Here is a 22,455-nt window from a genome sequence, read left to right as displayed (position 1 = left end):
CAAGCCTAATGGACCAAGAGTACAGAATTTGTGAGTGTTTAGAAAATAGACCTCAGTCAACAATTTACAAGATGAGACTGATAAAAAAGGGCTTGTTCAAAAAAGTTTGAAATAGACATAAAAATCCTGAACCCTGTTCAGTTTGAAAATTATCTACCAACTATTTTGCTATTTGTCCTGGAAATGCCATTAAAACTTCACAACTGTGTAACTGCAGCAGCACTAAAGTCACCAAGGTTACCTTTGCAAATGAAATCACCATAATAAAAGCTGCTTTCTCCATTGTGCAGAAAGTACTGACATTCTGAGGGATGAGGGATTGCTATAAGAATTCTGTAGTGATTCTCTTGAGAATCAGGCACTACTCCACAGATTAGGTCGTGAACCACCTGTCAACCCCATTTCTAGGCAAATTGCTTTACTTTGAAAGACATGACCTCAAAGCCCTGGAATGGCACTGCAGGCCTACATTTCAGCACACTGCCACCTACCAACTCAAAAGGCTAATTAACAGCACCAAAAAGTGCCGTTTGTAACCTCTGAGAGACAGACAAAAATATAATCACAACAAAACAAAACACAAATCCCACATAAATGAAAAGAGTAAGCAGCATCTCACCTCGTCTGAACTTTCTGTTGTAATGTTTTTATTTTTCAGCTTTTTCTGCAGCAGTTTGGTTTCATACTCTGGCCTGGGATGCTCCTGAAAAAGACAAAAACAAAGAAACAAATGTTATTATGATTAAGAGAAAATCCCCAAAATTTTTGGTCACATTTACAAATAAAGCCATGAAGATGATTCAAATCCACACAGCTTTTGGACTAGGCTGTCAGGTCTGGCCCAGCTTCCCTAATTAATAACCTTTCAATGTGTCCTTGCAAAATATATTTTCCTCTCCCAGAGCAGAGCATACATTAAGCAAGATGACAAAAATTTACCAGGCTTTTCAAGTGAGCAGCTCACAAAAGAGAAAAGTATCATGCATGTCCTCATTCCCACCAAGTTCTGAATCCATGCAGAGCTGGAATTTGGATTGATATCTCGCACAAAAAAAGACTATTCCTACAGCAGTGGTCATAGCATCCATCTTTACTATAATTAGAACACTTGCATATCAGCCCCATCGAAAATAATGGAGTATTAACATTTTTAATTAATCTGATAGTCATGAAGAGAATAAAGCTCATTTTAAATTAATACATCCTCATGAGCAATAAAAGGGGGCCTACATGGAACTGACATGACATTTTCACCACAGCAGGCACAATCCTCACTATTCTCTGTTACATGTGAGAATATAAACACAGTGACACCTCCAAAATATTTTTTATCCTGATACTGAGGTTTTCCTAATGCATTCAAAAAGTATGTGATAAAGTATCATTTAAATAATTGAATCTGGGAATAGTCTGAGTTGGAAGGGTCCTTACATCTCATTCCAACCCATTTTACATGGGCAGGGACACCTTCCACTGTGATATGTAAATGTTTTTGGTTGTAAGGAATAGCAAAAGTCACAGGGTCTTGCAAACAATCAGAAAAATGTAATTATTAATTACACACTTGGCATGCAAATTGGTGTGTAATCCCTAACCTACTATAAAAGAACATGGCACTGGGCTTTGGATAAAAGAATGAGATGAAAGGGAAGAGAGAAAAGGAGATTAATAAGAGAGAGAGAGAGAAAGAGATGAGCAGCCCTAATTGCAGTGTTGATACCTGATGGGGTGATGAGGTGTCCAGGATCCTGAGGGGTGACACCTAGGAGTGCTGGGTGTTTCCCTTTTAGGGATGGGTTTCTCCCCTGAAGGAAAGTTTCTTGCTTTCCAGTCAAATAAGTTATCTTGAACCCTCCATCCTTTCAGACCTTTCTGGAACTGGGCAAGGAGCTTTCAGGGGTCTTAGGTGGTCTTGCTCCCCCCTACAGTCCATGCCTACTTCTTGGCCTCATTCCTGCACTTTTTTAGTTGTGCCTCTGTGGACTTGACCAAGATATTTGCCCCAGAAAAGTGCTGCACTACCTCCACATGTACCCCTTCACCAGTCACATTTTGTTCTTCCTCCTGGCATGCTGGTACCAACAGCCCTTGCCTGTGTCTACCAATAATCCTCGGTTGGCTCCATGGCTACCCCGGTATCAGTGTTCGAGACACACTCAGTAGACACTTCTTTTCTGGGTATCTACACGAGGCTGCTCCAAGCCCCATCCAGCCCAGCCTGGAACACTGCCAGGGATGGGGCAGCCACAGCTGCTGTGGGAAACCTGTGTCAGGGCCTCTTCACCCTCACAGGGAACAATTTCTTCCCAATATCCAATCTAAACCTGCTCTCTTGTCAGTGTGAAGCCATTGCCCCTTGTCCTGTCACTCCAGGCCCTTGTAAAGAGTCTCTCTCCCTCTTTCCTGAGGGTTCCCTTCAAGCACTGGAAGGCCCCAGTGAGGCCACCCCAAAGCCTTTTCTTCTCCAGGCTGAACAACCCCAATTCTTCCCAGCTTTTTCTTGTAAGAGAGGTTCTCCATCCCTCTGATCATCTTGGTGTCCCTCTTCTGGACGACATGCAGAACTTCAAGAAACAGTGAGGTACAAATAAACTCTAATAAAAAAGCTGATCAGCAGCAAAAATGGTGGTTAGCAGGATGAGAAAAAGACAGAGAAAGATACAACAATAGGCATTTAAAGTTGCTGCAGTCAACACCTGTATCCTGATGCTTCTTAAATTTTTACTGGCTTGTGTTGATTTGCATTATTTGCTACGATTCTTCCTTATATAAAGATTCAGAGGTTGGATGTGACAAACATCTTTAGACTTAAATGAAGAAAGGATGAAGATATCTGGCATGGGTGGCTACATGAGAGGAGACAGCTTGATCAAAGCAGGGAAAGGAGATAAATGAGGCTGTAAGAAACTGAGAAGATCTAGATAAACTATGCTACTGCAGACCTGAATTTGTTTTCTTCCCTTTTTCTCTTATTTTCTGCTTAGCAAAGTATTCTGAGATATGAGGGGCAGTCTCCAGAGGTCAGAACGACTTTTGAAAACTGATTTGAATGAAAACTAGGTGAAATAAAGAAAACAAATGCCAAGCAGAACATTGTACACTAAATTCATTTTTGCTATTGACAATTTTGCTCTGAGAGCATATTCTGTTCAAATTTGGCCAAGTTATGTTTAAATTCCCTGGTAAGACATTCCAGTATCCTTTTAACTGCCTTTCATACACCTGCACCTGGATTGGAATAGTAGTTGATCTGTCTTTGTTGAATTTGCCAAGTCATCTTACCCTTAACTGAACAGACCAAAGAGCTCTCTGGAATGCATTTTGTATATATTCCTTTTATGAGTATTTTGCACCAAATATTTCTTTGCAGTCCAGACTTAGAGATGTTTGACCCATGCATCCATGGATGTGAAGGGACAATTCCACTCAGCTGTTAAAAGAGTGTGGTTCAGAATCAATTCTTTGTCTGAAAATGGGAAGAGTTCTGCACTTAGGACAGCAAGCTAGAAATAGTTGTGATGTCTTCACAAAGGCCAAATGTCCATGTAGAGATAGATCTGAATCCCAGGATGCTGGAAGTTGCCAGTACACTTATTGAAAACCATGTGAGCCAAGGTACCGCGAGGCCAAATGAGCGCTCCAAGTAGAAAACGATAATTCCCATTCTGAAACCAAAGAGCCAAAATATGAAATATCTACTCAGGCAAAACTCATGTTGACAGTGGGAATTTTCTTTGAGAGTGCTCTCCAGGATTTGCCTCAAACATACACATGTGTATCCACTATCCATCAAATTAAGCCTCTGTAGATAATGATCCAGTTTGATAAGTATAAATAATGTGAACCCATCTCTCCTTAATTTCCCTTTGATTTAAAAAGAATGTGATAATGAAATTTTACAAACATGCATGACAAACACATGGAATGTATTTAAAAAAAAAAATTAGAACCGTAGCAACTATCCCAGATTTGACAAACCAAAGGAGTTATCAAAAAAAAATGAGCCATACACTTTAAGTAAAGGCAAAGACACACTGAAAATTCCTTGAACATCCTTATGCTAACATCCTGAACACAAGCAGAGCAGCTAAGCAGTTCACACTGATGGGAAGGAAGGTTTCCATAAATAAAAATTGGAATGACCCAGCTCCTGCCCCAAAGCCAGATGGAAATGTGAAATGAGCAGAACAGAGAACCCAGCTGTTCTCTGCTGCAAAAGGGCTAATTATTAGAAATCAAGGACTTAAACCCTCTGTTTCTTATGATGGTGACATAGGATGCAGGGGGTGAGAAGTCTAGGGAAAAGTTTGTCATTCACACCAAGGATCTGTTTAGACTGCCCTATTAATAGGATGCTCGTCAAGGAAAAATAGTTTTATATGACAGGATGGAGTCACTGCTTGACTATCACAATCTTTTTAGTCCAGATCACTTTCAAAATAACTCTGATAAATGAAAAATTAAAGCAAAAGCTTGAATAAGTCATGTAGCATGAACACAAGTTTAGGAGTGTTAAAAGCTACTGAGTAACCATACAGGAACTCAGTCATTGAAGATATTCTAGAGCAACATAAAACAGAATTCATCAAGATAAACTAGAAGGTTCTATTATGGAATTGTATTTGTCAGACAGACAGAGAGATTTTATGCCTTTGTTTGCTTTCATTGAGCAAGAACAGTGGTAATGCTTTGGGCAAATAGCTGTAAAACTAAATTTTGAAATTTGGCCTCATATTTTGAAACTCCCTTAAGCTAGGACCAAACAAACAAATGCTGCCATTTCAACAGCAGGTAACATATTTTGTGGGTAACTGTAGCAGAATATAGCATCATTTATGGTTGTTCCTTACACAATTCAAATCCAACCCATTTAAACACTCCTATATTGATGAGTGGAATTGTGTAAATTGTAGAATCACACAACAGTCTGGGTTGGAAGCAACCTTTAAGATCATCCCATTGCAACCCCTTGCCATGCACAGTGACACTTTCCACTAGACTAGGCTGCCCCATCCAACCTGACCTTCCAGGGATGCGCAGCCACAGCTTCTCTGGAATACCTATGCCAGGGCCTCTCCACCCTCACAGGGAACAATTTCTACCCAATATCCAATCTAAACCTGCTCTCTTGTCAGTGTGAAGCCATTACCCCTTGTCCTGTCACTTCAGGCCCCCATAAACAGCACCTGATTCCCTAATTTGTGTGTTCTCCAAGGGGCACATCCTTGGCAAACCCTGTTTACCTACCTGGATCTCCCGATGGAAGGAAAGGAGAAGAGGAACAAAGAAAGACCTCAAGGTGGTCCCTTTTCCTAGTGGGGCAGTGCTGGATAAAGACAGATTTAACCTCTCTGAACCCAGGGGAGGGAAGAACTTGTGCCACCCCAAGTAACCCAGCCTTTGAGTGGTCCCATCCCAATGCCTCAAGGAATCAAGACTACCAATAAAAAAAAATCAAATTGTTTTGAGCCTTGAAGAAAATTCAGTTCTAGAAAGGACAGAGTAGGTCATTACAACAGAAAAGGAATCAATGAAAGTAAATGAGAGCATGTTGATATGTCTGTAGAAGAGAAATAAAGGAGGAAAATATACTGGAAGGCCCAGGATATTCTGGCACATCACTGGATCAACAGTCTGGGAGTGAAAAAATGTAATCACACACCTTTACCAACTTCTTGGAAAGCAAAGAAATTTTCATCTGACTTTGTTCTTACCGTTTACAACTTTAAACATGTTTAAAGTGTGCCTTCATGTATAATCTTTTAGTGGAGCAATAACTGCTACTAAACAGCTTCCCCAAAGAGCTGAGGGATAACATTCATTCTTCAGCATTCCTTCCCCAACTATCCTAATGAAACTCTCATCCTCCTAAACACAGGACTTAAATATAACGTTGAAAGGATTTGTTTAGAAGAACAGGGCTAATCAAGGATCACGAACTAATTAGTGTTAGAAAGAATTTAGTGAAGGTCGGGGAAGATTCACTGGAAAGAGTAATGAAACCCAAAAAAGTTTACTAAAAAAGCATACAAAGAATTTTAAAAATATTTGGAAACATAGACCCAACAGGAAAATTCGAATAGTTACAGGAAAAATGTGAGATAATGCATCTGAAGAAAACAATCCAAACTAAAGATCTCATTGGCACAAGAAACTTGAGGATGCAGAAAGGAGAGATTTGAAACAAGAAAAAATATTGTAGCTACAAATTCCCCTTTTACCAATACTGGAAAAGAGGGTTACACAGTTATTTTATTAGAGCCTCCTCTTTGAGGATTTTAGCAAACAAAAATATCTCATGCTTTGTGGCTTAGTAGACACTATTAAAACTTCAGAAAAAGGAGTCTGCTCCTATCATTTGCAAGATGGAAGACAAAGTGAAGCCATCAAACTGATCAGATCAAAATGAATTTTGAAACCATGGTAGAGAAAATAAAGCTAAATCAAGATCAAGTTAGGTGAGAATGGAATGTACCTGTAAACATATTTAATGTAACCAAGTCAGCTTGCTTTTTAATTTTGTTTAATTCTCTTTTACTCAATCTACCTTCCTGATTAGCCTTAACTCAGCGGTAATCCACAGACATCAAAGACTTCCCTTAAGGGTTCAATAATTATGGGGTTTTTTTAAACTCATCAAATAGCAAAAGGAAGAACCAGACTTTGGGAATTAGTTTTCAAGTAAACTAAAATGGTTGGCAAACATTTTACAGAACACAGGATTTTAAATTGAAATTAAATATTCCTAAGGAAAACAGACATCCAAGTTCCTCCCTGTTATGACAAAACACTATAACAGCTTGACTATTCGAACAATACCAAGACCAGTGAGAGGAGATTCCTTGGCATTTCAGTTAATGCAGACTCTCTATCCATTTGACTTCCAAGTTCTTGCCCAAATTCTAAAATTTCATCTTTTGTAATTGCATTTCTATTTCAGTTTGCACAGAATCATTGGCAAATGATAGGAAAATCTCTTCCACCCAAAAAAATGAAAGCAGAAATATCCTGGAAATACCATTTCTGAAGATTCATGGGAAGGCAAGAGTTTCTACCCCCCAATCATTAATTGGAGTCCATCTGTACTTCTTCACCAAGCAGAAGAGGGTATGGATTCTCCCACCTCTATTCCTGGTTTACTGTTGGCCATATCACTTATTACACACTCTGAACTAGAATGATATGCACAACAACCTCTTTCGTTGTGTTACACAGTCACACATCTGTGGCAAGGCACATTGAGTAGAGGAATTTCAGGAAGAATTTCTTCACTGCAATGGTTGTTAAAACACTGGAATGGGCTGCTCAGGGAGGTGTGGAGTCACCATCTTGGAAGGGGCCCAAGGAATGACTGGACATGGCCTCAGTGCTCTGGTCTAGGTGACAAGGTGAGGATTGGTCAAAGGCTGGACTCAATGACCTTGGAGGTCCTTTCCAGCCTCAGTGATTCTGTGGTTCTATGTGTGTTTATGCACAGTGCTCACAAGGCTTTGTCTGCTCTCATGGCACTGATCTGAGTTTGTTTCTTTTCTTTCTCTCTCCCACTTGTTTATTGGATGCTCTATTGCTTTTCAACACAATTTGCTGTTTTCCACTTGGTATCCAATGCTTGCCATTCTTTTTGTGGACTTCAGGTGTCCAAACACAAATTCTCTAAGTCTGTACAGCTGCCAGCTGCAAAGATGCACAGAAGCCTTAGGGAGTCTGCTTTCCCAGACTGCCATTGCCAAATAAATAGTTCTATTTACAAATAAATAGAACTAAATTAGTATCTTGTGTGACTCTTTTGAAGCAAGCAATTTGACCCAGTGTGTTTAAAGAAAGCAATTTACTGAAAGGTTTATAGCCAATGTCCACAAAAATTACACCAAGGGCATTTATTTCAATATAACTTTAACAAAGTACTTCTCAGCTCTTCAAATTTATGGTTGTTTTTCTCCCTGCTTTGGTTCTGTGCCTTCTCTTCCAAACAAAATTGACAATACATAGCTTAACTCCATCTAGTCTTAAAACTCTTAATCCTCCTGAGCTTCTTCCTTGCCCTTTTCTTGATCTTTTAACTGATCCCACTTCTGGTTCTTTCTAGCCTAATCTGATCAGACACAATTCTTCCTTTTCCAACATAACTTTGAACACTTGTAAAGACTTCACCATCACTGAAACCTGATGCCAGTAACTTTCTACAGACAAATTTATCCTAATCTTTATGAATCTTATGGATAAAAGGTGAACAAAACCTGATCTAACTTTTGGGGTTTTGTTGAAGTACCAAGAAGTGACAGGAGGTGACACAGTGTGCATGATTTTCACAGAATTCACAAAATTACTAGGTTGAAAGACACGTTAAAGGTCATTGAGTGCAAGCAATGCCCTAACACAGCTGAACTGTGGCACCAAGTGCCACATCCAGTCTTTTTTTAAACACATCCAGGGATGGTGCACTCTACCATCTCCCTGGGCAGGCCATTCCAGAACTTTATGACTCCATGAAAAACTTTTTCCTAATATCCAACCTATATTTCCCTTGATGCAGTCTGAGACTGTGTCCTCTGGCTCTGTCATTTTCTGCCTGTCATGTCAAGAGACATGTCCATTATTCTTTTAAAATACCTGGATATACCAGAAAATGGCCTGAAAGGAACAAGAATAAAGAGATACATAGAAAATCCTTCCAGTAACTGAAGAGAGCCTACAAGAAAGATGGAGGAAGAGACTCTTGGCAAGGGCCTGGAGAGACAGGACAAGAGGGAACGGCTTCACACTGACAGAGAGCAGGTTTAGATTGGATATGAGGAAGAAATTGTTCCCTGTGAGGGTGCTGAGGCCCTGGCACAGGTTTTCCAGAGAAGCTGTGTGGGGCTGCCCTATTCCTGGAAGTGCTCCAGGCCAGGTTGGATGGGGCTCTGAGCAACCTGGGATAGTGGGAGGTGTCCCTGCCCATGGCAGGGGGTTGGAACAAGATGATATTTAAGTCCCTTCCAACCCAAAGCATTCTGTGGTTCTATGAGTCTCTGAAAATATTTAGGAATTAAGACTGAAAGAGCAGATGCTTGTTCATCTTAAACAAACAAGGGTGACAGAATCATGATATTATGTTGAATTGTGCTGAAAATAGGACAGAAGTAATCCCTGTCTTGATCCTTGGAAGATAAAATAAGAAAAAAAATTGAGAGAAAAAATTACCATGTAGCAAGAAGATTTGAAAACTGCTAGGAAAAGCTTGTTAGCAGTACAGATAGAGAAGTATTAGAGTAGATTACCTAGGGAGGAATTGAAATCTCCACTGCTGGATTTATTTAAGAACAAATTAGGGATGGCCCCTCAAGGTCCATTCCAGTCTTATCTTATGATTCTAAGTTCCTAATTCTTCAGCTTGTGCTGAGATTTGTCTGGCACTCCTTTCCTTGTCATAAACAAAGGATTCTTGCTGATCCTATAGTTCCTGTCCACAGACTTTTACCACTTCAGGCCTCTTCATCACAGGGCCTCACAAACCTATAGATTCTTTCACAGCATTTTGCAAATATTAAGCTAAAGATAAGGATTTTGAACTGTGAGTGATGAACTTGAATAACAAAATCACAGAATCACTAGATTGGAAGAGACCTTAAAGATCAAGTCCAACCCATGTCCTGACAGACAGACCATGGCACCAAGTGCCACATACAGTCTTTTTTAAACACATCCAGGGATGGTGATTCCACCACCTCCCCGGGCAGGCCATTCCAGAACTTTATCACCCTTTCTATAAAAAACTTTTTCCAAATATCCAACCCATATTTCCCCTGGCGTAGCTTAAGACTGTGTCCTCTTGTTCTGTTAGCTGCTACCTGGAGAAAGAGACCAACCCCACCCAACTACACCCACCTTTCAGGGAGTTGTAGAGAGTGATGTCACCTCTGAGTCTCCTTTTCTCCAGGCTAAACACCCCCAGCTCCCTCAGTCATTCCTCACAGGGCTTGTGCTCCAAGCCCCTCACCAGCCTCGTTGCCTTCTCTGGATGCGCTCAAGGGTTTCAACGTCCTTCCTAAACTCAGGGGCCAGAACTGGACACAGCACTCAAGGTGTGACCTCACCAGTGCCAAGTACAGAGGAAGAATGACCTCCCTGCTTCTGCTGGCCACACTATTCCTGATACAGGCCAGGAGCCATAGGCCTTCTTGGCCCAGGGCACACTGCTGGCTCATATTCAGCTGGCTGTCAACCAGTACCCCCAGGTCCCTTTCTGCCTGGGCACTGTCTAGCCACACTGTCCCAAGCCTATAATGCTGCAGGGGGTTACTGTGGCCAAAACGCAGGACTTGGCACTTGGATTTATTAAACTTCATCCTATTCGACTCTGCCCATCCATCCAATCATTCTAGGTCTCTCTGCAGAGCCCTCCTACCCTCCAACTGATCAACACATGCCCCCAGCTTAGGGTCATCCACAAATTTACTAATGAAAGACTGAATCCCCTCAGCCATGTCATCAATAAAAATATTGAACAGAACTGGTCCCAGCACAGAACCCTGAGGGACACCACTAGTGACTGGCCGCCAGCTGGATGCAGCACTGTTCACCACCACTCTCTGGGTCCGACCATCCAGCCAGTTCCTAACCCAGCAAAAAGTTCTCCTGTCCAAGCCGTGTACTGACAGCTTTTCCAGGAGAGTGCTATGGGAGACAGTGTCAAAGGCCTTGCTGAAGTCCAGGTACACAACATCCATGGCCTTTCCTGCATCCACCAGGGGGGTCACCTGGTCATAAAAGGAGAACAGGTTGGTCAAACACGACATATCCCTCCTAAAGCCATAGTGGCTGGTCTGATACTCTGGCCATCCTGTAAGTGCTGTGTGATGACACTCAGTATAAACTGTTCCAGAACCTTACCAGGTACTGAGGTCAGGCTAACTGGCCTGTAATTACAAGGATCCTCCTTCCCACCCTTTTTGTGAATGGGCGTCACTTTGGCCAGCTTCCAGTCATCTGGAACCTCACCAGTGTGCCAGAACTGCTGGTAAATGATGGAGAGTGGCTTTGCAGGCTCATCTGCCAGCTCCCTCATCACCCTGGGGTGGATCCCATCTAGTCCCATGGATTTATAAACATCCAAGCAGCTCAGCAGTTCTTGGCTGCCTCCTCCTGGATAACAGGGAGACCATTCTGCTTCCTGACACCATCTGCCAACCCAGGAGGACAGCTGTCCTGAGGACAAGCCATCTTCCCACTAAAGATTGAGGAAAAGAAGGTGTGAAGCCCCTCCACCTTCTCCTCATCTGCAGTTACTGAGTTCCCTCTCTCATCCAATAGAGAACAAAGGTTGGTCTTACCCTTCCTATTGCTGTTAATATATTTGTAAAAAATTTTTTTATTATCCTTTACAAAAGTTGCCAAATTAAGTTCTAAATGAGCTTTAGTGTCTCTTATTTTTTTTTCTACATGCCCTAGCAACCCCCTTAAATACTTCCTGAGAGATATGACCCTCCTTCCAAAGATGATACATCCTCTTTTTATTGCTAAGTTCCTTCGAAACCTTGTTTCACATCCAGGCAGGACATTTACCTCGTCAACTCATCTTTTAGCACACAGGGACAGTCTGATCCTGTGCCCTCAAGATCTCTGTTTTGAAGCATGCCCACCTTTCCTGGGCTCCTTTGTTGTTAAGGCTGCTTCCCAAGGAGCCCTCTGAATGTGTCTCCTAAATAGGCCAAAGTCTGCCCTCCAGAAGTCCAATGAAAAAGTCTTATTAATGTTCCTCCTGATTTCACCAAATATCAAGAACTATATAATTTCATGATCACTGTGCCCCAAGCAGCCGCCAACCACCACATCTCCTATCAGCCCGTCTCTTTTAGCAAACAACAGGTCTAAGCTCTCCTAGCGGGCTCGTTCACCAGCTGTGACAAAAAGTTGTCCTCCACACACTCTAGGAACTTCCTGGACTGCCTCTTTTCTCCTGTATTAAGTTCCCAGCAGATGTCTGGTAGGTTAAAGTCTCCTTCAAGAACAAAACCTGGTGATGCTGAAACATTCTCCAGCTGCTTAGAGAGTAAGATGTCTACTTCTTTTTGGTTGGGTGGACAATAACAGACTCCCAGTAGGATGTCAGCCTTGTTGGCTTTCCCCTTAATTCTTACCCATAGGCATTCAACTTCATTGTCATTATTTTCAATACTCATGGCACCAAGAGCCTCCCTAATATAAAGGGCCACCCCTCCACCTCTTCTCCCTTTCCTGTCTCTTCTGAAGAGCTTGTAGCCATCCAGTGTAGTACTCCAGCTATGAGAGTCATCCCACCATATTTCCATGATGGCAATTACATCATCTGCTGCTGCACCGTGGCCTCCAGCTCTTCTTGTTTGTTACCCATGGTGAGTGCACTGGTATGCATGCACTTCAGCTGGGCTACTGATTTCACTCCTAACTCAGGCTTACCACACTTGGGCCTGCTTCCAGAGAGCCTAGCTGCATCCCTTTCCCCCTTCAAACTAGTTTAAAGCTCTCTCAGTGAGTTCTGCCAGTTCACAAGCCAAAATCCTTCTGCCCTTAACAGAGATATGAAGTCCATCTGGTTCCAGCAAGCCAAGTGCCTTAAAAGTTGCCCCATGATCAGAGAACCCAAAATTCTGCTGATGACCCAAACCCTTGAGCCACTTGTTGGTAATGTGGGCTCTCCTATTCCTTCTTGTCATTTGTCTCTGCCACCAAAGGGACTGACCAGAACACCACCTGTGCTCCTTCCTTATCAACCACTTGACCCAGTGCCCTAAAGTCCCTTTTAATTGTCCTGACACTACTCTTTTTAATCTCATCATTGCCAGCTTGGAGTATCAGCAGTGGGTAATAATCAGAGGGCCAAATTAGCTCAGGGAGTCTCTTGATAATATCCCATACCCAGGCCCCAGGGAGGCAGAAAATCTCTCTGCAAGATGGGTCCAGTCAACATATGGGGCCCTCTGTTCCCCTCAGAAGGGAGTCACCCACTACGACTATACCTCTTTTCTTTTTGATGTTACAGGTGGTGATCCTTCTGACAGATGAAGTGTAATTGGGCAGATAGTTTTCTTCTACGTCATCTGGCTGACCGTCCTCATCCAGAGCCTCATACCTGTTCTGAAGTGGCACCTGGGTAGGTGATGGGGGTCACGAGGAATTTTAATTACCTCCCCAAGTAGGGACCCATTCCCACTCCCCTTCATCCAGCAGGTGTCCTCCTATTTTCTGATGGTGGAGGCCTTCAGAAAATCAGAAAAATATGGTGATTCATCAAATATGCCCCAGAGCCCACACAGACTTTGCTCTCCAGCCTCTCAGTTTGCCCTGCAGTTGGTACATCTCTGGCAAGGAGCAGTTTGACATCCCATGTGGGACAAGCTGTAATTTGTGATGTGCTAGTGCACTGGGTTTGCATGACAACTCACAGACTGGGAGTACTGGGTTGTACTGTGAGCATCATCCACATCATAACAGGGGAGACAGTCATGAAAAAGCTGAGAAACAGAGACAAAAGAGAGGAGGTTGTTGCCAAGTCAGCAGTGAAGGAATATTTCTGCATTACAGGATAGTGATGGAAGAAGAGGAATACTAGAGTGTGCTGTCTGTTCTCAGGGTCTTTTTTGGTTTGTTTGGTTGGTTTTTATTCTAAATTTGTTTTTTGTTTTGTTTTGTTTTGTTTTCCAAATATTTTGATCTGGGAAATAGGAAATAGAGGAATAACATCGCTACCATGCTATATCATGAAGTCCATTATGTCAGCTTGCTTTTCCTCCATGGTATTTGCTCCTGTTATCTCCTGTTTGAGCTGAGCTCACCTAGCAGAGCTGAAGACTTGTAGGTGGCTTGTTGTTTCAGGAACTTTGCTGGAACATGAAGAGAAAAAATTGATTCAAATCCTCCCAGCAAACCAAGATGCTGGGAATATGACCCTGTTCTAGAGACATCTCAGCATCTAATGCCAGGGCAAAGTCCAAAGTCTACCTGTTCTTAGTAAGATAATTATTTATGATTTTAGTCAGCGCACTTTCTTTAGTCAGGGTTAGAAATTAATCCTTGGATGAGAGAGAATCATTAGAGCAAATCAAAGGATGAAACTATGAACAAAATTAGGACATTTTAAATACCAATAAACAAGTACATCTCATTTTCAGTCAGTTCAGGTTATGTCTGGAGACCCCAGGGCTCATTGGAAAGCTCTTTCTGAATAAACCCACACTATTTATTGTTTTGAAACAGTTCTGTTGGTGAGCACCTTGAGCTCGGGATGATGTACCTAAGGCATCATACATGTCCACCCAGACCTTGATGCAAAAATTGCTGATGGTACTGTGACCTGTGGCTGTCATCATCACAAAGAATTCATGTTACACATTATGAAGCAACATGACAAAGTATTTATTCAGTGTCATTGTGTTATTGCACACTGTACAATGGCAGATGGGCATCCTCAGCAAAACATGATCTGTTCTTACCTTATAAGCCTTTTCAACATTCATTATTAACTTCAGAGTGCTGAACAGTAAGATATAGGTGAGGATTTCCTAAATAAACATTGATACTCAAAACTGTATCAGTTACAGTCCTTTATCTAAACACAGCCACAAACTGCATTGGGTTGGAGAACACTCATGAGAAATCTATATATCAATGCTTCTATAATATGCATCTATGGAATAATTAACACAGTAAATTAGCCCAGGGAGAGGAGATTTACCTCTTCTTCTTCCAGTCCAGTTAGATCCCAGAAGTAACTCAATCTCATCTGCAAACGCTTCCATTGTTCAAGGAACATGGTAGCTTTAAAAGAAATTAAACAATTTAAAAAATGATAAATCCAAAGCCTTGTGGTAAACATTTGTGTTACTTATAAGCTTCAACTAATATTTGAATCCCGTTGTGCTAGACCCTTTAAAATTAAGAACTAAGAAATAGCCTCAGGCCCAATTTTAACAAAAGAATTCAAGCAAAGCAGTGGGACAATAATTACTATATTTTAAAAATAAAATACAGAAAGATGGAACATGGGTTGTCCAGAGCCACTGTTAAGGTCTTGTCAGGGAATGGAACTGAGCCCATAACTGTGAGTATCCATGGATGACATCATCTCTCCTAATTCATCATGAAGCATTCTGAGGTAGGTTTAGCCTGCTACTGAAATAACTAGGATCCCCAGCAAGATGTAGAAAGAGATATTTTGAAATATATTACATGTAATATATTTCAATGTAAAAATGCTTTTTACCTTCAAAGACATGGTGATTTTGCCCTAAAGGGCTGGCCTCTGGTTCAGCCCCCTGCCTCTCCTTTTTTTACTAATAAGAAGGAACAGATATTTTCCTCTTGTCCCATATTTACATATTTTTCTCCTGGCTGTCCTCTCATAATTGCTGTTAACTCAGTATAGCCCTTTTCCTAGTTGCTCCTAATTTATGGACTTACAGATTTATTAGAAAAAGCACTTCTATATCTTGGGTTGTGGACAGGTATTTTCAGATAACAATATCAATAGCAATACTAAACTGGTACATGCCAACTAAAAACACCAAAACTCTACCAGTAAAGCTGTACCTATAAAACCTGGGGCACTGTTTTTCATTTTCTTATGCTTCACCTCACTTTTTCAGTGGGTGAAAAGGGTATTGTAAAAACATTGTTAGATCACAGCAGTGTTTAGACCACTTTGAACATCTTGTAACCCCACAAGACAGACAACAGTGGAGAATCCGATCAGCTTCTCTTGACTGTATCTACACTATCAGATAACACTGAGAAAAGTGGGAACTCTGTGAAAATAACCTGGCTCTTACAAGTCATTATCTATCCCAACAGTTAGCTGCAAATATTTTCTTCACAGGTATCATCCCATTATATAAGAAATAAATATCATTTAAAGACAGGACTCGCAGCACACTGAAAGCAAATCCACACATTAAGCAATAAAGTTGCTATCTGTGTTCCTCCCTTTTAGAAGACAGAACATATAAAAGTTATGTTTAGCATGGTTTGAAAACTCAGGGGATTTTAGATTTCCTAAATACAAAAACATTTGGTTATTTTCTAGGGTGCTATTACTCATTCCATTCTTTTCTGTTATACAAAAGCTCAGTTCAACATTTAGCTCTATAAAAATGTACTTGGCTTGATGCAGCAGCTGCTCTGAAATCAGCACGTCTGAGCTGACTTACACCAGCAGAAAAACTAAACTGACAGAGAGCAGGTTTGGATTGGATATTGGAAAGAAATTCTTCTCTGTGAGGATGGTGAGGTCCTGGCAAAGGTTTCCCAGAGAAGCTGTGGCTGCCCCATCCCTGGAAATGTCCAAGGCCAGGCTGGATGGGGCTCTGAGCAACCTGGGATAGTGGAAGATGTCCCTGTCCATGGCAGGGTAGTTGGAACTGAATGAGGTTTAAGGTCCCTTCCAACCCATTTGGGTGATTTGTGATTCTGTAAAATTTCTAATTAAGGCATCTGGCACTGAAATTTACACCAGAACACCAGTGACATCAAGCCCAGTCAGCCATGCATTACTGTGAATATGGACACTTGCAGCAGGACTGCTAGAATCACCAAGATACTTCATGAGGAATCAGGATCAGCTACTAAAATCATGATTCCTTTGGAGATATTAACCATAGGAAGCCTTCTGCTTTCTAAAGAATGGGAGAAAACAAGAAAGATAAATGAATTCCAGTGCCCAACACCCTCACGAAATTAAGCCGGCCCAGATCACCACAGTTTGCTCTTTTAACTATACAGCTGGAATAGGTGTGTGAGTGAGCTCTGCCATTAAACAGATTGAGCTCTAGATATAACCAGCACAGCCTCTAATAGTAGGGCAGCAAAATTTGATGTAATGTAATACTTAATATGAAAGCTGGGCAGAGTTAGTAAAGACTCCATTATTTTGCTTTGCTGCTTTTTGTGTGTGCCAGCTGCATTTTTTTGAACTGACAAGCTCAGTTATCATGGTCCCAAGAACAGACTTTTCTAATCTGTGGGAAACATTTTTTGGAGGAGGGCTACAGCTCTGAAAGTATTCTGTTATTTTTATATGCCTTTTTTTAAAAGCAGTGCATATGGAACTTTTCCTCCTGTTCTGTTCCATAGGAGATTCTACTGATTTGTCTTAGTGCAAGGATATATCAACATTTTCTTTTGCACGTTGCATTGCTGATACTAAAACACAATTTTTATGGATGAGGTTCAGTGGCAATTGTCATTTGCATGGATGCCAGTTTACAGAAGAGTTTCTTTGTCAGGAAAATTATATTTTATTTATTTTAAGCTTCACAACAGCAGGTGACACTTAATCTGCCAGTCTACCCTGTGATCTGAAGTAGTATAATGAATTCTTCTGAGAGTCTATAAATAATCCTCTTTTTTCTATTTCTCAGTCATAATTCTCTCTAATGTTTGCTCTACGGCTTCCAGGAACTGGTAAATAAATGCTTCTTGCTTCCATGATCTGTTCTGTCTGCAAGTTCCTTAAAAACCTTCTGCCGTCCTCACCCAATGCCAAGCCACCAATCAGTCCTTTCTCAAACAAGCCATAAAATCTTAATAGGCTTGCAAAGAATAACACACTGGTTGCAGAGGGATGGCTATAACAGAATAACATATTTTCTCAGTTTCATATTAAGAATGATCATCTCATTTTGGGAACAATGAAAAGGGAAATTAAAAAATTATTTTACAGTAGCAATAACACATTTAACTTCATGATAAACAAGCTGTAAAGGAGAGCATAACACCAGCAAAAATTCATGTAAGCACAGTACACATGCTTTCCAGGGCAGAGGTGAGGTCAGAAAAACAGGAGTAATACTACAATGCATTCATTCATGTTTATGAAGTGTTTTGATATCCTCATGGAGACAGGGATATTTGCCATGAAAGAAAAGCAAGCTTGTTGAAATGGAATATTCTAAAATATATTATAACTTAAATTATAGTAGTCCCATTGCTCTTGGAATCCCATAAAGTTTTGATAAAATTATGTGACTGCATTGTCCCACAAGAAAGTGGGACCATGACTAAATTAGACCCTTTCAGCTGTTTGCACCATACTAATCCTCAAATACATTCTGGTCCCAAATGCAGAAGGTATTAAATGGGTGTGATATGTTGATGGAAAATGAAGAAAAATTAGCAAATACATGGCAAAGTTTAGAAGTGCCATTAACAGCACAATGTCCTCTGTGGAGAAAATGGCCTTAGGATGTGCCAGGGGAAGTTCAGGTTGGACTTCAAGAAGAATTTCTTCCCATTGTCATTGGAAGGGGCTGCCCAGGGAGGTGGTAGAGTCACCATCCCTGGAGATGTTTAATAAACAACTGAACATGGCACTCAGTGCTCTGGTTTAGTTGACAAGGTGAAGATCAGTCAAAGGCTGGACTTGACGACCTTTTAGATCTTTTCCAGACTTGGTAACTCTGTGATTCTAAACACGGCAGTAGAGGAAGAAAAAACATTTTTTTCTTCTCTGAACTACACAACTCCATTTGTTCCAGGGCTTGCTGTTGACAGTGATATTTCTTTCCCCAGTCTCAATACAGACAACTCTCCCTGGACTTCTGAGGATTGCCAGCTTCCAAAAGCCATAGGGATCCCATTCAATCAAACAGCACTTTGTTATGCCACTTTGAAAAGTCCAAATAGCTTGCAAAGCAGTACTCACCCCAGAGAGCCATAAAGATGGAGAAGAAAACTGTGGCAGGGTTGTCAAACAAGTGACTCGCTCGAGCGGTGGCACAGGCAGAGCTGAGGTTCCAGTAATCACAGAACTTGTCACACAGGGGGCACATGGTGAAGGCATTGCGTTGGTCACACATCTCTTTGCTGTGACAGACATGGGCACAGGTTACTCTGAGTATCCCAGCTCAGAAACTGTGGATGTGCAGTACTGATATCAAGCAGTGCATCACAGCTATTACAAGCTGTCTGCAATATCTGTGGCCTGCCCTTGCAGAGAGCAAGAGCTGTGTCTTTCTTCAAGGTTCATTGCCATGGATAGTAAATTTTTAGACCCTTATAGGCACCTTGCCAACAGGAAAATGATGCAACACTCAACTAGACTGATCACTGCACTGTATTAGCGAGTTAAGGAAGACAACATCACTGAAGACAAGGTTAACCACACTAAAAAACCAAAATTCAAACACAAAAGTGGAGTTTGCATCTCTGCAGTCAAGTTATGTGATTTGATACAGATCAGATTTAAATCGCTGAAAAGAAAGACTGAAGTGATCTCAAAAGAAATTCAGTGCTGTTGTCAAAATACGCATTTTTTTTATGGTAGCACAAAAATATGAGAGAAAAAATTTTTTACAGATTTTAAGATCTTTTAAGATCTTTACTATCATTTAAACTCCATCTTATTTGCTATGTATGTATTCAGTTTCTAAAACTCTTTGAAAAAAAACATTATCAGTATCACTTTAACAGGCCAAACACTTCTTGTCAGGGCTGAGAATGCCTACAGTATTTTCCATGAGGTTTGGATGTGAAAGCCTTTCATACCTGCACAGTCTCACTTAGGTGAACTGAGTAGTGCAAAGTTCAAATGTCCTTGTTAGGATCATGAGCTGAGTTGGCACATTATTTCAATGATAGCTGGCATACGGTGATTATGACTGTTCCTATATGGACCCTTCTGAAATAGGTTTTTCCTTATGACTTCAAATGAGAAAAAAGGACTATTCAAGCTCTATTATGAATATGTTTATATTATAGAGTTTGAAAAGCATGCAGCTGTTTCCAGCTCTCATGTTGTTACAGTAATTCTCTATTTCAAGAGGCAGCAGAGGGTGCTGCAGATACATCTCAGCCATAAATCTCATCGGAGTTTAAATGTTAGTACAAGCACCAAGATTTATTCAGATCAAGCTAAGAAAACAGATCCTGCCTCAGATGTGGTGCTGTCCATCATTTACCTATCAGTAACCTTGTCCTACTGCAGCGATTTTAAAAGCTTACAGTTCAGGGACTGTCATGAGTGTGATCAGCATACAAGTACTGCAGTATCTTGTCTCCAGCAGAAGTCAAACACAGATAAGACACAGAATTTTTTTTTTCCACTGGAAAAAGCAGACATTAACATCACGGTATCACTTTGGCAGTCTTTGTGTAGTATATTCCCCTCAGGACACACAAAACTCAACATAATTGTGTGTCTAGAAGGGGAATACTGTGAAGACCAAATACAGAATCATAGAATGGGTTGAGTTGGAAAGGACCTTAAAGATCATCCAGTTCCAGCTGCCCTGCCATGTGCAAGGGTACCTCCCACTATCCCAGGTTGCTCAGAGCCCCATCCAACCTGGCCTGGAACACTGCCAGGGATGGGGCAGCCACAGCTTTTCTGGGCAACCTGTGCCAGGGCCTCACCACCCTCACAGGAAATAATTTCTTCCCAAAATCCAATCTAACCCTGCTCTCTGTCAGTGTGAAGCCATTCCCCCTTGTGCTGTCACTCCAGGCCCTCGTCAAGAGTCTCTCTCCATCTTTCCTGTGCGCTCCCTGCAGGCACTGGAAGGGCACAGTGAGGTCACCTCAAAGCCTTCTCTTCCCCAGGCTGAACAATCCCAATTCCCTCAGCCTTGCCTCCCAGCAGAGCTGCTCCATCCCTCTGATCCCCTTGGTGTCCCTGCTCCGGCCTGGCTCCAGCAGCTCCCTGTCCTTCCTTTCCTGGGCCCAGGGCTGGATACTGCTCGGCAGGTGGGCTCAGCAGAGAGGGGCAGAGAGGCAGAATCACATCCCTTGATCTGCTGGCATTTGCTAAGTCTTGTACTATTGTTCATCTTACTTGTACAAATGGTCTGATTTTAATGGGAATCAAGTGTTCCAAGAGTCACGGACAGTGTTGGCATTAATTTTGGTGAGTTTCATATAACAACTTTCTGATTGAGCAGTGAGCAATGTGCACTCATAAAAAGCAAATTAATATCTTAGAAAACGAACTCAATACAGTGGACTCACTACACATTTCTGTTTCAGGAAGTGAGACACTGACCAATCAAATAAATATGTGCCCTTCAAATACCTTTTCAATGCCTCTGTGTTTGTAATGCTTGCAGGGTTGGTAATTATACATCACTGCTCTTCAGACAACTAAAACCAGTTATTCTCACTACAGATTAATAAGAAAAAGTATTATAATTTTCAAATAACAAACCATGGATCACATATAAGCTTACCTAGGAATGTCACTTTCCATGGTTATACATCCATATAGAAATACAATAGTCCCAACTACTGAAGATGGAATGAGGAATTCTGTGTATAAACCCAGCCATGCAAAATAAAGTCCTATCTTTTCTCCAAAATACTTCCTGAAAAAGAGGAAAAAAAAGAAGAAAAAGCACATGCCAAGGATATAATTTTAAAATGTGTTTTACAGCTACTAAACAGACCCAGAAAGTTAAAATGCGAATTGTGAAAGACATGAACAAAAACCCTGAGGATCTTGAAGACAATAGGACCAATGAAGGGGATGATTTAGGCATTTGGCAATTTGGGCTTCTCTGTTTTGAGAAGTTAAAGATGGTCCTGGTTCATTCTCCTGAGCTGAAATTAAGCAGGTATCATTGCAATACATAATGTCTGTTCAGAGAAAACTGTGGTCTTTGCATCTCTTAAAAGAAGTCAGTGAAATAGGAGAAAACATTGGAAAATACTTAATGCCTGTCATGGTTTGACACTGGCACAATGCCAGCACCCCATGAAAATATACTTCTTTGGTGTTTGCTGTGAGATGTGACTAGGAAATAAGCAAAGCAGGCTTCTAGCTTAGGAAAAAAAGGTTTATTAACTAAACTACAAAAGAAAAACACACACGCGCACACACACACACACCTGGAAAATGAAAACTCCACAAAAGCATTTCCTCTTCCCTCCACCACATTTCCAATACATCTTCCAAATTTCAACTCTCTATCTATCACCTTGTAAATACTCAATTTCAGTCTGTCAGGAGGAGAGGAGTCTTTCTTGGAGAGCTATGGTGACTTCTTCTTTCCATGCCTAGTGCTCTCACCACTGCGCATGGACAGAGCTGCTTCAAGGGTTGTCTTTTTTAAGGGTGCATTTCTCAGTTCTCAAAGGGCACAGTCTCTCACTTTCGGGACCTCTTGTCCCTCCCATACTTGTCTACTCCCTGGGGCCAGGGGGTCTCCAACACTGAACCTTCTCAGTTCTGAGCCATCACCTCTTCTCTGGATGCAGCTCCTGTGACACAAGGAAGCATGGTTCTGTCTATGGCTGTACTAAAAAGAGTCTAGCAACTAGCTACTCCATCATCTCTTTCCAGCTTCTTCTTTACTTTCTTAGCTTCACTCACTGCTCTGACTGTCATTCACTTGCCCATTTCTTCTTTATCATCTACTCCATCTCCCCTCCAGGAAAGGTCTAAATGCTCTGTGAGGTTTTCATCGTCCAGAAAGGGGTTAACAAACTCCTGCACACAGCTAGGCTCTTTCC

The 22,455-nt window shown here is 41.3% G+C and overlaps 1 protein-coding gene across 1 annotated transcript in view; it reads right to left on the bottom strand.

Moving 5' to 3' along the window:
• Positions 1-22,455, bottom strand: part of ANO2 (anoctamin 2) — a 143,580-nt gene that overhangs the window by 71,893 nt on the left and 49,232 nt on the right. Inside the window, exons 11-15 of the mRNA XM_031061805.1 lie at positions 21,174-21,308; positions 18,656-18,816; positions 14,693-14,775; positions 5,663-5,674; positions 620-703 (exon numbers count right to left, since the gene is read on the bottom strand). Coding sequence (XP_030917665.1) covers positions 620-703; positions 5,663-5,674; positions 14,693-14,775; positions 18,656-18,816; positions 21,174-21,308 — 475 coding nt within the window. The remainder of the gene's footprint in view (positions 1-619; positions 704-5,662; positions 5,675-14,692; positions 14,776-18,655; positions 18,817-21,173; positions 21,309-22,455) is intronic.

This window comes from Geospiza fortis, unplaced genomic scaffold (assembly GCF_000277835.1).
Source record: "Geospiza fortis unplaced genomic scaffold, GeoFor_1.0 scaffold164, whole genome shotgun sequence".
Taxonomy (NCBI): domain Eukaryota; kingdom Metazoa; phylum Chordata; class Aves; order Passeriformes; family Thraupidae; genus Geospiza; species Geospiza fortis.
Note: the sequence above shows the minus strand (reverse complement) of the source record. Positions and strands in the feature narration are given on the sequence as shown.